Consider the following 17,236-nt stretch of genomic DNA (forward strand, 5'->3'; position numbering starts at 1 on the left):
TGAACCCTAGCAACCACTCCTCAAGCAGACCATATTAGAGGTGATAATCTTTGCTTTGTGGAGAAGAGGATGGGAAAAGAAAGAGGAGAATGAGCTGAGGTCTGGTAGTTAGTATGTGTGGAGCCTTCACTCAGCACCAGTGCTCCCAGGTCCCAGGGCCTGCCCCCCACGGGTTCCTGAGGCCACGGCCCAGCAAAGAAATCTTCGCTGAACTACGCTGTCACGCTGACCCCCTCCCCCCTCAAGCAGACTTGCTCTCCATTCTCTTGCACTTTTAACAGTACATTATCTTTCTGGTTTTGCGTTCATACTTTTTCTTGTCTTATCACTGCTGCTACACCTCACACACGTGCGCGCGCACACACACACACACACACACACACACGGTGAGCAGCTTGAGTGTAGGAATTGAATTGTATTTAATTTTATATCCCCTGTGCCTAAAACAGTTACGTTATTTTGACAAGGAGACTCTTCCAGAAAGCAGTAAGGATCGATTGAGAAACGCTTATCCATATTCCGCAAATGCTTTTTACATTTGTTTCAATAATCATTTGTGGGAAAGCAGCATATCGTACTGGTTAATTACATGGGTCCTAGAACCTGTTTTTGCTGGAGCTTGAATCCTAACCTACTAGCTGTCGATTTTCTTCATTTGTAAATGGAATCATGGTCATTTATATATGTATTTCATACGGTTATTGGAGAAGCGAACGAAACCATTGATGTAAAGCACTTAACCCAGCATGTCAAACACAGTACGGTTCAGCAGTTACTCTCTGCAATTGTTATTATTGGAACGACATTACTTATGCCTTTAATGTATGTACACTCAGTCAAAGTAAAAGGTGTGGAAGGAGAGAGAAAACTTTTGAAATAATTGGGGTCCTTGAGGCTGCTGCTCTCCTTGCGAGCGCATGCGCCAGCGTGAATGGGGGCTCGGGGGGGTCTGTCTGCCCCCCCCCCGGATGCCACCACCCCTTCACCGCGTTGACTGTCGTGCTAGTACGTGAAACCATATTTCCGAGGACATGGTACCAAGCACAAGCGAGCTGCTTTATCTGATGCTCAAGGCGGAAACAAAACAAAACGAAAACCCTGCTCCCAACACCAGAGAAAAACTGGTTGCTTTGCTGGACCAATGCTGAGTTTCCATGTGACCCCTCCTGTGGGGTTTTGGAGGATAATCTTGACCAGATGTGCATTTTGTCTTTCTGGCCCTTTGTCATGACTGCCGCATGCAGTAGTGGGGTAGTCATGCAGTCTCAGCGGCACGTTCCTAAGGACTAGGGGTTGAAATAATTCTGGGGTAAAACGCAGAAATGTGAACGTTGGGTGTGTTGAAGCACCAACACTCACTGCTAGCATATCCCTCGCCTGTGCATAGGTTGTTTTAATGATCAGCCTGATTGTCCCCTCCCTCTCTCAGCGGGCCTGCGTGGCTCTTTGCCTTGGAATGTGCCAAGATAGCTTATTTTGCCACAGCCCGCCTCGTCGGTGCCAGCAGGGGAAGGGTTAATAAGGGTCATGGCTGATATTCTGTGTTGATCACACTGTTGGACGAGAAGTCTTTCTCGTGGCCGTCCTCACAAGTACAGATACTAAGTAAAAGGCTTCAATTTGTGTTTACTTTTTGTTTAGGTAACTACTCCAGACCCCCAACGTATAGTGGGGTGCCCAGTGCGAGCTACAGCGGCCCAGGGCCCGGCATGGGCATCAATGCCAACAACCAGATGCACGGACAAGGGCCAAGCCAGCCGTGTGGTGCTATGCCCCTGGGACGAATGCCATCAGCTGGGATGCAGAACAGGCCGTTTCCTGGAAATATGAGCAGCATGACCCCCAGCTCTCCCGGCATGTCCCAGCAGGGAGGGCCAGGAATGGGGCCACCGATGCCAACCGTGAACCGTAAGGCACAGGAGGCAGCTGCCGCAGTGATGCAGGCCGCTGCAAACTCGGCACAAAGCAGGTATGCCGTCGGGGCAGGTGGTCTGGGTGCGGACGTGTGAGCACGTGCTGAGCACAGAGCTACATCGTCACCCGGGTCACCCGGGGCGGGGGGTGGGGGGGAGCAGTGGAGTGCGATTTTGCTCGGCCGTTCCTTCGGTGTTAATGTTTTCTGTACCGCAAAGTACAGACAGGTGAACGACAGAACACGTTCCGGGAGACATCGAGGAAGGAATCTGAGTTGTGGGAGGTTCTTTGAAATGACTGCGAGGAGTCCTTATAACCAGCCCAGAGCAGTGGCATATCTCATGGTTCCGTTTAGAACAGCTAGGTTTAGGCAGGAAAGTGTGAAGCCTGAAAAACTAGGCTTTTAAGATCGAAAACACTGAAAAAGAACCACCTTCTTTTTTTCTTTTTTTTTTTTTACCCCACCATAAAAATCTTTATAAAATAGAAACCTCGTCTATGCACATATTTGTATCGTGTGTGTTTGTCTAAATGTATACGTGTGAGATTTATAGATGTCATCTTCTTATATTTTATTTCTCTGGGCATACCTCTCTGTCCAAACCAAAATGTGGTTAATAAAGCAAAGATAATATTTCATAAAGTTTAAGTTGATAGAGCAAGGCTTTTGCCTCAATCACTTGTTTTTAATCTTGATTTCTAAAATGATTGAAGCAAATATTGAACCTATATAAAAATAACGTACTTAATTAAAAATTTATGACCGAAGTGACTAGTTTTAAAGGAAGCACTTATGAATATGTTTTAAATTACGTTTAGCATATGTTAAAATATGTTTTAAAACAAAGCACGTTGACAGCTATGTCTGAAGTTACGGTATCTTCAGAAGAAAAGATAGAGGAATCAGATTTTTGTCAAAGGGAGAGAAAAATGTGCGTGTGTGTATGTGTGTGTGTTTAAATGTGTCCTTTGTTACTTTTCCTCTGAAAGCTGCTATTTGGGGAATGTTAGGGACCCCTTCAGTCTCCCTGTTTGCTCCAAATAAAAATAAATTTCCCTTGAGGAATCAAAAAGAAAATCAATCATCCTCTCTCTCTCTCTCTCTCATCCACATTATAATTACTTAAAATTTCCTGAACCCCAGATACTAACCTGAACCTCACAGACTTTAGGGAATGTATTAATAAACCTGTCCGTGAAAACTGGTTTGCCTGGTCCAATTGAAGCTCTAATTTAGGGTTAATTGTCCATTGTTGCACCTCCTGAAGCACAAGTTATTTTCAAGTAGAAAGTACCTGACTGCATTGGACGATGAGGCCTCGGATAGCGGCCCGGGGAGAAGATAACCACAGATATTAAGACATAATTGCTTGATAAAAAAGTCTTGCTATGCTCCCTTCCTGAATCAGTTTATATATCATTTTGTATAAATTAACGTATAAATCCACATCCATGCGTTTTCCTTTCCTGTTTCTGACCAGGAGGCAGTTCCAAAGCCCTGCCTTCACACACTGCCCGTTTTCAGCAAGGGCCCGTGTATTTTTTGGCTTGTACCGAAGTCAAAGCTCCACTTCAGCAGCGTAAACTGAGATTACATCTGAGAATCTCACTTTTCTCTCTCCTCTGCCCTGTCCTTCACCCCGCCCCCCCCCCCACTTTTTAAGGAATGTTCTCCAGCTCCCCTCCCAGGCAGCTGCACGGTACAGAGTATTATGCCACATTCTGTAGCCCCCCCCGCACCTATGTGTGGAGGTGACATGATGGACAGGGGGATTCGTACTTGTCTACAGAACAAATCCAAAGAAGTTGTTCTTCTGTTCTGCTTTAGGCCACCATACATTAGGTCGCCTGCTTATCCCAGCCAGTCTGGGGCTGGCGGACGCCCCATGTTTTCTTCCCAGCACCCCAACTATGGCAACTCTCAGGCTCCCATGATGCACCAGCCTGACCAGTACGGGTAGGTAGCAACATACCCTGACTTGCTGCGGGACCTGGGCATTTTTTTTTTTGAAACTGTTAATGAACGTGCCATCTGGCTGCGAAAGGAACACCCAGAACAAGAAAGTGAAAGACCTAAGAGGAGATCCATCCCAGAGGGGGTTGTCTTTTCGTTCCTTTTTGTTTGTTTCGGGGGTTTGGTTCGTTTTGTTCTGTTTTGTTCTTCACTCTTCTGAACGGTACTGTGGTAGTGGCGGTGGGAGCGTGCATGCTGTCCCCCAGATCCTGTCTCTGCATGGCTTTTGGCATGGCTTGTTCCCTTCATGCCTGAGAGGGAAAGAAAAACTTGTATCTCCGTAAAAGTAATGAAGCCACCCGCTCTGGCGTGATCTCCCCCATTGTCGTCCCTCTGTTGTCTGGGAACTTGTGTTGTGTAGCACCGTGATCATGACTGTGTTATTGTCATCTCTGCCACGACAGTGACCCGCTCCACACACGCACACACACCCCTGAATTCAGAGAGCAGCGGCCGCGTTTGACGAGAGACCCACTGCAGGAGACAGGACTTAGGTTATTAATAGGACTTAGGAGGGGATTCTTTCCAGCCTCCCTGAGCAGATACCTGTGCCAAAGATTTCTATTCTTTCCTTCTCCCAAGGAGTTTTAGAATATTGAAGTCACCAGAAAAACTCAACCAAATAATCCAACGCAGAATTTTCTTTCGAAACATGGTGTTGCCATATTATTATCCATTTCGACACAGGAATTACATACAGCAACAAAAAGTAGCTTTCTTTTTTCCTACTGCAAAGCTATATAGCAACAGGCTGTCACCATTTTTAGGTTCATAAGTGCTCTTAAAGCATATCGTTATTGAGCGATTTACTTAGCAGAAATGTTATTATTGATACTGTTTTGCATGTTGCAATGGTAAGATTATCCTACGTAGACTGAATGCTGTTCAGTAGTTTCAGTAGAAACACACCACATTTTTGGTTCAAATAAAACAGAGAACAGTCAGCTGGCTTTGTTTAAAGACTAAACTTCTAGAACTATGCTTTTACTGCTTGTTATGAATACGTAACAGAGAGCCTGTCACTAGTTTTGTATTCGGTATACATTTATTTAGACAGCGAGAGCAAACGATAATTTTGCAGGCGAGAGTTCTAAATCCTGTAAACACGGTCCTAAATGTGGGCCAACAAATATAGAATTTTGTAAACATAATCCTAAAAATGAAATAACAAATATAATTAGGTAAGCAGACTTCTTTTGGGAAGATGTCTTTTCCTCTTTTTTCCCTTCTTGTGGTACCTTCAAGGTCACTTCATGAATCAGTAGGAAGATAACAGTAGGGGGAGAAAAGCATTCCTCATCAGCTGCTAATCCATAGGATCTGTCCTTTACCAACTCTGGAGTCCTATTTAGACCCACAAAGCTAGTTTGGCTGTGCCTTGCCAAGCCACATTAAGCAGCTGTGTAAAATGAATTTAAATGGCATGCATCAGAGTAAAATCTCTTCCACTGGGGCAGAAAATCAATGTTAGCTAACCAGCACGAGGAGATCAAATCTGCGTTTCAGCCAGCAGCATCCAGATAGCTTCCTTAGAAAACAACACCTCCTCTTTAATTAAAAATAAGAAAAAGATAGATGTTGGAGTTACTCTTCGTAAATCTTACAAAGCGCACTTGGCGAAGGCTCATCTCTGTGGCCCCATCCCTGTTAGCTCTGATTTTTGCCTTTCATGTCTACAGCATTCTTTCTAAAAAGGAAAGAAAAGAAAGTTTTATTTCTATTTTAAACCTTCCTTCCTTTTCACTTTGCAAGTACATATAACCTGTTGTGCCTTTTTTTTTTTTTTTTAAGCAGAAGCTTGAATGTGAGAAAACATGCAGAGTACATGTTTTAGCGCTGTGGGTTAAGAAATTTGGTTTCAACATGCTTTTGCTTTACTTAACAGCTCGTGGCAGCGAACTCATGTTTTTGCTTCTGTTGTCGTTTTCGTCCCCCGTTGGTGGCTCTGTCGGGTGGAAGTCAGGTCGGCAGTTTGAAAAACCGGTTCACTAAATGTCAGTGTCTCTTTGGGGGAAGAAGTGGCTCCAGCCTTTCAGAAACACAGCATTCGCAGAGTTTGTTAAAATGACTTCTTTCCCAAGTCAGAATCCCTCAGGGCCCGGAGCTTCTGAAGGAACCTGAAAAAAGACAGATTAGTGACAAAAGTGTAGCGCGTGAGTGTGTGTGCACGCGTGTGCTATTAGAACCCGAAAGCTCTCCGTGAGAAATGACGGATTATGGCAGTTATGCTCCAGGCTTTCTCAGCTCGTTGCGTGTGAGACGGGACAGAGGAAAACACACAGGCGTGACTGATTGGAAGCCATCTTATTACTTTGTTTTTTAAGGGTAAAACCCACCTGCTGCACTGAGTAAGTGAAGAAACAGAGAGAATCGGGTTTTTTCATTTCGACCTTTCGAGTGAAGGAATTCCTTTTGATTATCAGAGGATTTACGGTAGAATACGGTGACTCTTATTGCTTGGGTACTCGACCAGCTGTGTGATCTCATCTAATCATTTGGAATTAATAAGTTACACGTAATATTTTTGCAAGATGTCCTGCCCGCCATACAGAGAGACTTTATTCAGAAAATGCATTGCTGTGTTTAGTTTTAAAGCATTTCTTTTTTTTTTTCAAGTTTATTTATTTATTTTGAGAGAGAGAGAGAGAGAGAGAGCGCACACGAGCAGGGGAGGGGCAAAGAGAGGGAGAGGGAGGGAGAATCCCAAGCTGACTCTGCACTGTCAGCACAGAGCCCGATGTGGGGTGTGAACTCACAGAGCATGAGACCATGACCTGAGCAGAAACCAAGAGCCGGTTGCTTAACTGACTGAGCCACCCAGGTGCCCCTAGTTTTAAAGCATTTCTAGTAGGTAGTATTCTTTTGAAGCCATGAGAGAGAGGTGGCAATATTCAGTGACCTTATGAAAAGCCTAGTTCAGGGACGGCAGGTGACTTTCCCCCTCAGTCTGGCTCTGTAGACCATGCTGGACAGACTTGAGACATTGTCTGTAGAGGGGAGCCAAAGTTGGCCAGAAGTTTAGGAGAGACTTTGGCCTGTTGCTTCCTAAAGAAGCATTACCACGAACCCTAGGACACACACACACACACACACACACACACACACACACACACACACACAAGAAAATCTCCCTCAGCCATGGACGTGTGTTTTGCATCCATTCATCCATTCCCAGTGGCACCTGCTAGTGTCCCAACAGCTGACCACTCTGCCAAATACAGCCGATGTGTGGATCGGGATATATCAGAGTTATCCAGATTGTTTTCTTGGGAATGAGCTCCAAGGGAAATGCACGACTTCAGTGAACTTACAGAAGGCCTGACAAGCCCTACACCTTTAGGCCCGGGTACAGCCTGGTTCCCTGAAGTCTGCCACCCCCAGCACCCCCGTATATCAACTTGAATCGAGTCTTGGGTGACTTGAGATGACCAGCGTCAGACTTCTGGCCCAGATCTTTATGACGGTATCTTCCTCAGAAGGGAAGTGTTCCGTTCTCCTTTCCCAGAGGATGTACTTTCGGTGACAGAGCAGTAGCGTCTTGGAGCTAGAAGGGTTTGAGGTGTCATCAGGCCTCTGCCTCTTGATTTTGTGGTGGAGGAGACGAGTGTCTTCGAGTTACCGGCTCAGGACCCTTTCGTCAGCTACAGGCCAGGCATCGGCTCTGTCTCCCGGTCTTAACCGCTCTTCCTTCCTTCATTTAGTGCTGTCTCAATAGATTTTTCCCTTTAAAAGGAAAACGTCTTAATTTCGGTTCTCTGTCAGGTCTAAAGGCAATTCTTCCGTTAGAAACCAGCGATCAGCCAGTGTCTTGGTGGGGATCCTACTTCTTACTTGAGGCCTGGACTTTGGCTCCCTGGCCCGCCCCGTGCTTCCCCGATGGGCCACGTGTGTTTGGCACGTCCCCCTGTAGATCCACCGCGCAGCCTGAGTCCTTGCTCCCGCGACCACCCACCTTGTGGGATGCGGTGACAGCTTGCCTGATGGGTGGGTTTGAATCCCTGTCCTTTTCACCCTTTGCCTGCCCCCCGAGAACGATTCCACATCTTGCGTTCTTGTGACTGGAGCGGAGCCGTTAGAGTAAGGATTCTGAGCCGACCCTTTTATCCCACAGCGCATACACCTGCTGAGGCTGGTACAAGCGACGTGCGTCTTCCTCCTGCTGTCCCCAAAAGACACCCCCGTGGACTGACTGAACATCAGAAGGAGGAAAACTCTGAGACTTCTTACTTTTAAGGGGAAAAAAGTAGGAGCAAAAATGAGTCCGTTTGGAAAGTCTTATGATTGTTGCCTAGAATGGCATCTTTCTACTCTCACAACCATGAGTCTGGAGACCTACGTTTTAATACTCACATCGTACCAAATACTAGGGTGGCCAAAATCACTTTTGTTAGAATGTTTCTAGTAAAAGAGGAGTTTGGGAATTCTAACTAACGTCATTTTTTAACCTTTGCCACCCATTCACTGCCGCGAAACGTTAGCCACAAGGTGGCTTGATCCGTCGTAGCACCTCACCTGTGTTGATGCTGAAGTGGCCGAATGTCTCAGAGGAGAGTTCGACCGGTGGTCTTCCTCTGCCTGGGACTAGCTGGCTCCGCTTGCAAGCGACTGGATTAGTCTGTCCTCTCGGGTATACACAGGCTGCTGGTGTCTGTGTCTCATGTGCACACCGCATACACACACGTCTGCCGGCAGCTGTTCTTTAGGGAGGTGTGTTTATAATTCATTTTCCCCGTTGCTGTTTGCCAGCAAGGCACTTTTTCCTTATTATTTTCCTTCAAGCCAGTATGACGCAATTCTGCTGATGGGCAGGGAGCCACCGATGTGGAAATACATTAATGGAGATAGTGCATTAAAATGTCAAAGGGAAGGAGCAAAAAACTTCTAAATGTGTCAAGCCCCAGTTACAGTGGGGTCCGTGAGCCTGAAGGGCTGTGAGTGATTTGTATTAACAAAGAATTTAGCCCCTTGGATTTTAGACTCTTAGGTTTTAGAATAATAGCTATGATTGGAAAAGTCACGTTATTGGAAGACAAAGAAAAGATTTCTGAGACTTAAGTAGAGTTTTTATTGCTGCAATTAAATGTAAGCCTTTGCATTATCATCCAAATACTGTGCTTAATTTTTAGCCCCCCCCTTTCCCCTTCAAAATTTAGAATTGAGAATTATTATGTTGGTATTTTGAGATTACGATTTCAATCAAATCTTTCATAGTTTCAGAACTATCACGTAACTACAAAGTATATTTATTAGTCTTCAAATCAAAAATTAGTAAAGCACTACTTTTTAAAAGACCAAGAGAGTTTTTTTTTCTTTTTTAAGTTGAATGAGATCCAAGGAATCAGAGTGTGAACTGTGCAGCAAACCTTTAATGGACTAGAGTCTGTGACGTTCGCTAAACAAGTGGTTATTACCAGGCAAGCGTTTTAACCACATACACACGCTCACCGCAGCCACAGGCAGGGGAGGGTCTGGAGCCTGCGTTTTTCATAGCCCCGTGGGGACCCTGCTGTGGAACGCTGGCTGAGGGTTGACCTTTGGGATTCCTGCTACTGAAGAAAAGGGAGTGGAAAGTGTAGACTCGGATGCCTGTGTTTGAACCTGGTGGATACTGAATGAGGAGCACGCTGGACGGGAGCCTCGGTCACTGGATAGCGTTCCGAGGAACCAGTGGTTGTGCGGGCCAGAAACCAGAACTCGGGCTTTGGCAGTCTCTCGTCTCATGGCAAAGGTGGTCTCCCCGAGTCCCTCTGACTGTCTGCTTTTTGTCCTCGTCTCAGACATCAGTGTGCTCCTCATATTCTGGAACATTCCCAGTTTCCCACCGTATCTAGACCTGCCTCCCTCATTCAGAGTATCTCCTATCCAGTCCCAGTCTGAGCCCCTCCCAGCGGGGTGCGTCCTCACCATCTCAGGTGACCCACGATGACGCGTGCGTTGGGTCGGGGCTCTTGTCATCCAGGTGAGCCTTGCATCGGTTGTCTGCTCCCTTGTCTGAGCCACCTGGCCTGACCTGGGGTCCTGCTAGCACCTCTGCCCCACAGTTGACACAGCCCCCCAGGCCAGCTGGGAGGGTCGTCTCCAGAATCAGTTTTATAGTCCACCCGTCCCCAGAGACGGTCAGCAACACAGCCCAGCCAGTCCGGGCTCTTCAGGGTTAAAGGGCAGGGTCCCCGGAGTCACACACATCACAGGTGGTAGCATTTGGCCACACGGCCGACACCAGAAGTGTCTGAAACCTCGTCGCCTCCACGGTGTTTAGGGCTGAGGGCAGCCGGAAGAGTTTAAAAGTGGTAAAGAGCATCTGGTCTGTGTCTTAGTCTGTCCCCGTCTGGGGTTTGGGAAGCATCCCGCGTGACCTGCGAAGACCACGGGCAAGGGGCTGGGCTCTCTGGTCGCTCATGGAACCCCTTCGCTGGTGGCACGAAGGACGTGGGGGCACCTCCCAAAGGCCCTTCTTACTCTTGACCTTCATTCTTATTCCGAACTCCACTTCCATTAAGAGAGTGAAATAAAACAAACCAAACAAAAAACCCGCAGCTTCAGAACCTGAACGCTTTGTCCCGTGCTTTGCCAGTTAACTCTTGCTGGATGGCCTTTGAGTGTTTAATGCCGGGTAAGAGCTTGCCAGTTTCCGCCTTCCTATTTTTCAGGCTCTTCCTGCAACATTCTACCCTAATTCTGAACAGCGTTTGCTTAAATAAATTGAGTAACTGTGTGGCCCAGGGCTGCCCTTAGCTCAGGAAATCTGTAAGAATTTTATGAAGATTTTTTTTTTTAAGTTAGAAAGGACTGTATTGATATATTTCCTGGCACCACAGTGCTGGACAAGAGTATTGTTTGTTGGAGGATTTTACAGACTATTGCTGTGGCAAGGATATGAGATGGAGATCTTGGGACCTAGATTCTTTCTTTTTTTCAGTCAACAGACTGGTCCATTTAGGTACAAGAAGTCTGTGAATGCATGAGATCTGTGCGTTCTTAACGACCTCCTTCCTAAAACATCACTCGGCTTCGTTCTTGGGTAGTTGCTGCTTAGTCCTCGGCGTTTGTCAAGCTGATATGTGCCCTGTGTCTGAGGTTCTGGTAACTGTAAGGAGACCTTCCCTCGTCACTCTCTCTTGTACCTTGTGCCCAGGAAGGGGATGTCCTTGTATAAAGGGTGGGTACTCCCATCACTGAAAAGGAATAGCTCCCCTCACTCTCTCTTGTACCTTGTGCCCAGGAAGGGGGTGTCCTTGTATAAAGGGCAGGTACTCCCATCACTGAAAAGGAATAGCCCCCCTCACAAATTACTCACGATCATTTCTTAATGGTTTTATGATCCCAAGATAAACCTTTTTTTTTTTGTTTTTTTTTAAGTAAAGAACTTTGGCTTAACACAGGGAAGAGCACGGTTTTCTTTCTGTGGGTGACATCAATGGCAACTAGTTTTTCCTTCAAGAGGTACAACAGAGGGCGCCTGGGGGGCTCAGTCGGTTGAGCGTCCGACTTCAGCTCAGGTCATGATCTCACGGTCTGTGGGTTCGAGCCCCGCGTCGGGCTCTGTGCTGACAGCTAGGAGCCTGGAGCCTGCTTCGGATTCTGTGTCTCCCTCTCCCTCTCTCTCTCTCTCTCTCTCTCTGCCCCTTCCCCGTTCATGCTCCGTGTCTCAGAAATGAATAAATGTTAATAAATAAATAAATAAATAAATAGATAGATAAATAAATAAAATAAGAGGTACAGTGGACCTCATTTTCACCAGACCAGGGGGCCTATGCTCTTTGCGTCCTTATCAGAAGCCAGTGGGAAGCTATGTGTACCAGAGGCCACAAAGCTCTGGGGTTTACCCCTCAGAGGGAGGAGGCAGGTTTGGGGACCCACTCCTGCCCCTGTGGCTTTTGTCTCCACCCTGCACCTGAGGCAGCCGGTGTGCTGGGGATCAACAGGGTCTAACACCAGAACCTCTGAGTGAAGCATCTTCAGAAGGGAGACCTGCCGTTCGTTTGCGTGCGATTGCCAGTAAACGGTTCTTAATAACAGAACAATGGGCTCAACAAACCAAAATCAACTTGGAGATGCAGAGAACCTTCTTCGTTATCAATTACCAAAATTCAGGCAGCCAGTTTCTGCATTTTCTTCACACCCTGACAAGGAAGTCCCTTGCTTCAAAACCCTTGAGCTCTACTTGTTCTCCTGTTTGCTTTGAGAAAGGAGGGGAAGATCAGTCCGCTGCTTTCAGAACAACTGAAACGGGTGACCTGCACTGAGGCAAAAAAGAAGCACTTAATCTTGAAATTGCACAACAGGTGCATTTTAGCAGGGATGCCAGGAGCAGAACTGATAACAGGTTGGAACCCTCTGAGAAGTCTGCGTGAGGTAGTTAACAAAAAGGGAAGAAATGTTTCTGATGTTCCAGCCTTTTAGGAAATCAGGGTGGAATATGCAGTATTCCTCGGCGCTTGGTGGAAATCATTTCGCCAGGATGCAGGGGTGAAAATACGGCTCTTTGAAGAAAGGTGAGGACGAACGGGAGGTCCTGTGGGCCGCCCACGTGATCTGGGCCGTGGCAAAGACGTGCCGGGGAGAACTTGGACTCTGCGGAGTTAGCCACTAAATATATATCCACGCAAAAGACCCTTCTCGAGAACAGCTAACAAAGTGACCGCTACCCTTCCGTTGAAAGCGTCTTTTTCATGGAGCTCTTGAAAAGTAACTTTCCTTTTTGCCCATTCTCAAAGGAAAAAATAAAACCGAAACGTATCAATTGCCAAAGGGTTTGGGGCGTTACTAATTTACAGCTGGAAAATGATCATGACTCTTAGCTTTGTGGCTGATATCCTACACACTTCAGCCTTCTTTAAGGGGACGGGCTGCCCCAGAAGAGGTCACGTTCACGAGGGAGAATCTTAGACAAAAAGACTCAAGAAGGATTGGACGAGAGCAGGGAGCAAAGATGAGTTCTAGGACCCCTCCCTCTGCTTCCCAGACCTGAGCCTCCAGCTGCCCGCATGACATTTGCCTCTCGGGAACTCAGGGCCACATCAGATGCCACATGTCCAAAGCCATCTAATTCATCACCAGGTCCCTCCCGGTTTACCTCCAGGGTACCGTTCAGCTCCGTATCTTACCTGGACTTTTACAGTAGCTCAGCCCCACAGCCGTTCCCCCCCCTCCCGCCTCCAGTGTGTCCTCCCTCCCACAGTCCGAGGACGGCGTCTTCCGATCACACGTCTTCTTAACAAGTTGCTCCTGCTTAAAACCCCCGGTCTCTCTGTTTCTCCTAACAGACACAGCCCTACAGAACCGAAGCCCTGGGTGACGTGGCCCTTCCCTCCCTCCCCACTTTCATTCCCTGCTAGTCAGCCTGCTGTCCCCTGCTCCCAGACACCCGAAGGCCCTCTCCCTTCCCCTCCCCCATTCCCTCCCTTCCCCTCCGTTCCCCTCCCCTCCCCCCTCCGTTCCCCTCCCCTCCCCCCTTCATTCCCCTCCCCTCCCCTGTGTGGCTGTGTGTTTTTCCAGGCATCTACTGTTTCTAAGTCATTGACGCTTCTATCTGTTGTCTTTGGGTTAAGGATATACATGCCACCTCACCTCCCCAGGACTGATTCCCAGCCAGGGCGAGTGGCTTGTTGAAACTGTAGCGTTACTTTGCCCCCCGAGTTGCTGATGTGTGTGTCCTTGCGGGTGGGCTGATGGATTGGTCACACCACAAATGGGCTGGGGCTTGGACGGCTTTCTTTTCTGTCTTGATCATGTTGTTTGGGGGACATAGGCAGTGTTTCTCCCTCTTCAGATATTAGATTTAAACCAGTTTCAACCAAATTTTCCTTCTTGGTGAGGCTTTGAGAAAGATACTGTGTAACTCAGGTTGAAAGCATTCTGCCAGTGACTGTGGACATGGGTGTGAAAACAGTGTCTGTTGAGAACACATTTAAAATAGGGCATCCTGTGTAATGTTATGCATGCAGTTAGAGCTCTCTAAAAATAAACTCTGCTGGAACTGGGCTTTTCGAAGATGCGAGTTCCTGGTTCCGATCGCTATTGAGTTTAAGTGAAAGAGTGCCCCAAATTTCACTGTTAGCCTAATTAATTTTGTCAGTGAGCAATCTTTCTGGCTACATAAACTACACCTACACTGACAGTCCATACAGAGGAAGGCGTGTGTATGTGGCAGTCATATACTTTCCAATTTTGAACAGAACTCACGAGTGATATTTTCAGTGGCTCTGTTAGAACCCTTGCGTGGAGCTTCTCTCCAGGTGGCTTGCCCCTGGGACTGAAATGACATGGTTTCACTCGTGTGGTGCCTGTTTCCAGACTATTTCTTCTGTCTGTCCCGACCCTTCTCCAAAGAGCTGTATCGGGAATCCATTCATTTTCAAGATACACATTTCACACTTCCCCATCTGCCACTGTTGAGAAAAAATAGTGGTGACTGCTAAGACAGTATGGCCTAAATATTCTTTTAAAGCACCGAAACCATATACAGATCTTATTTTAAATTGTATTGTAGTTGACTTTAAAACAAGGTGTTTAGGAGTATGTGGTTACTCTTTATAGGATTTCATACTGGTATGTTTAACTGCTTTGTATCTTCTCAGTGAACCATTGGAAACGGTCACTTTAAAGTTGGTGTTTGCTTCTGGGTTTGTTTTTTTTCTTCCCTAGAGCCATCTCTTTGTTGGCAGATGAATGTGTAATATTTGAGAAATTTCCAAAGTGAGTAAAAGGAATATATATATATATATTACTTGTGTCCGTGTGAAGATTGAGAAGCAGGAGTGAGGAGTGCTTTCGGGAAATACCTCCGTAGGCTCCAGTTTTGAACTATCCTCCTTATAATAACCTGGCCTTTGTCATAGGATGACAGATCTCAAACACTTCCATCCAGTCCCAACCAAAGACCGATCGATCTAAATAACGTTCCTCCGGTGATTCTGCGGGTCCCCGTGTTTAAATAACAGCGCCCCACCTCAGACTTTGACTTTGCAAAGGCATAAGGGAACAGGGCCTTGTCACAGAAGGCCAGGCCTGGGTAAGCGGTGGCCCCTTTGGTCAGCCCTGATCTGGACGCACCGCCTCCCACTCAGTGCGGCCCAGGCGCTACGCCCCGTAGTTACGTTAGCAGCACAACAGCAGCTAAACATTACTTTTAAATGTTAGTCCAGTCCCCCCAACCCCCGGGCCTTATTGGCCATTTATTGCCACAACTATCACAGGTTAGGAACGGGCCGCATCAGGGGACCGCGGTAATTTGGGAGGAAAACCACCTGAGCCTGTCGCCCCGTAATAGACAGCCCAGGAATTCACACACCCACAGGTCAGGGAAGGGCACTTTGCTCTTCCGGGCCCAGCTTACATCTTGGTAGGCTTTTACGCGGAACATGTTTCCTTCGTTTCAAAAGTTTGTATTTTCGCCTGTTTTTGTTTTGTTCTTGGTTCGTTTTGAAAAAGAGAATGTCTGGTGATTTACTTCTCGGCTCTCCAAATTCCATTCGGAGCATTGCAAACGGTGCCGTGGTCAGAAAGGGATTTAGAAGCCGGCGAGTGCCGCCTCTGGAAAGGTCCCAACTTCTTTGGAGGTCTTTGTGGTCCGAGTGATGGTAGTCAGCCCAACCAAATAAGCTTTTTGTCGCGAGCCCCCAGAAATCCTCTCATACTAGCGACACCGTGATAAGTTGGAGTGCTCGGCTTAGCCAGGCGGCCATGTTACGTTTTCTTCCACAAAACAAAATTGTCTCAATTTCCAAAAAGTCAGCAGAAAGCTCTTTTTAGTATTAAGCTCCTCTTGCTCGTTGAAAATTACCAATAATCCTGGCAGTAGTTTCCAAAGCAGTGATGAATTGGATTTCTTCTATGATGATGAAAGACCGGCTTTCTCCCCCATTTAGACAGGTGGCCAGATGCCTCGCTCATGGCCGCGCATGCCCTGCATTGCTGGGAAGACTCGCATCTTTGTCGGCCACTTCCCTACTTGGATCCCTGAGAGGCGTGCAGCACTCTGGATAAACTCGTTCCTAGAAGCAGGTGTCCCGGAAACCCGGAGAAAAGCACCATTTTCATTTGTCAGCTTTCTATCACCACAGACGAATACAGTAGACAGGAAGGTATACACTGGGCTCTGTATGCCTGTGTACTTTGCACTTGGAGAAAGAAATGCAGGACACTGATCTGAAAGCAGGCCTGAGGAATCCTGTTTCTGACGCTTCCTAGCTGTGTGTCCTTAAGCAGGTGATTCAATCTCTCTGATCCCTATTTTCTTCCTTTGTATGTGACCATAATTCCACCTACCTTCCTCCAGGTAATTTAAAAAGTTACATGTATAAAATGCCTAGAAAGTGTGCCCGGCACATTTATAATTACCTAGTAAAGTATGAACATTATTATTGTTATTGGTCCCTCCATGGCCACATGCAAACACTGAGGCCCAGAGACTGAAGGAGATTTGCTCCCAGATCCCAGTGACAGTGGAAGGTGTGACTGGTGGCAGAGTGAAGACCTGTGGCATTTTGACCAGACTTTTCAAACTGCAGGCATGATTTCATTGAGGACCATTATACGCAGCAGCTGACATCCAACGCACCGACCTCGAAATCTTTAATTTGTTTTGTTACTTTAAGGGTTTCTTTAACTTCTCCTGCACACCTTCATCATCTTATGGTGATTGCAGATGGGCCACGCAGACTTGGGAGAAACCCTAGATTAGGGTTACAAGGAGCCTCTGAGGTCATTACTTCATTTAACCACCTGCCTGGTGGGTTTCATATTCGGATTCTCTTTTGCACCTGAGTTATAAGCAGGTGTGCTTAAAGGACCATGTGTTTCATGCACATGTTAGTCACACCACATGTGAAACTGAATTTGGAAGAAACCTGTTTACAATGGTAAAAATGTTCTCTCTCGGTTTATTTAGCAAGTACTTTCTGCGGTAGCTGTCTGTTGCTCCTTTGCTCCTCTCAGAATTGCCTAGAAGAGCCCAGGCATGCACATAAATTGTTGCCATACACAAAAGAAAGTGCAGAGGGTTGTCAGAGGCAGAGTCTGGGGAAGGCAGAGCTCCCAGGTGGGGGAGACAGGGCAGCCTTCACAAAGGAGGCGGCCCCTGAAACGATCTTGATGGACGACGGCGGGTCACCATTGGCTGAGACTTGAAAGTTGTCTTCAGAAAACCCAACCTGTTCCTGAGTTAAGGATGCTCTTCAGGTGACTAACCTGCTAACAAATTGGGAGAGCAGTCCCAGCAGGTGCCACAGGGACATGAACGTGAAACTGTGTTTTGTTTGAATGAAAACACCCCAGAAGGGAACCTCAGCTGTCTGAGTTAATGCC

General features: G+C 46.9%; 1 protein-coding gene across 8 annotated transcripts in view; it reads left to right on the forward strand.

Moving 5' to 3' along the window:
- ARID1B (AT-rich interaction domain 1B) overlaps positions 1-17,236 on the forward strand; it is a 447,597-nt gene that overhangs the window by 387,084 nt on the left and 43,277 nt on the right. For 5 of the 8 annotated variants that reach the window (XM_042940136.1, XM_042940142.1, XM_042940137.1 and 2 more), the window contains 2 exons: positions 1,642-1,969; positions 3,743-3,871. In XM_042940136.1, coding sequence (XP_042796070.1) covers positions 1,642-1,969; positions 3,743-3,871 — 457 coding nt within the window. The remainder of the gene's footprint in view (positions 1-1,641; positions 1,970-3,742; positions 3,872-17,236) is intronic. The other 3 variants (XM_042940140.1, XM_042940143.1, XM_042940144.1) reach the window with 1 other exon arrangement.

The sequence above is a fragment of the Panthera leo genome, chromosome B2 (genome assembly GCF_018350215.1).
Source record: "Panthera leo isolate Ple1 chromosome B2, P.leo_Ple1_pat1.1, whole genome shotgun sequence".
NCBI classification, from domain to species: Eukaryota; Metazoa; Chordata; class Mammalia; order Carnivora; family Felidae; genus Panthera; species Panthera leo.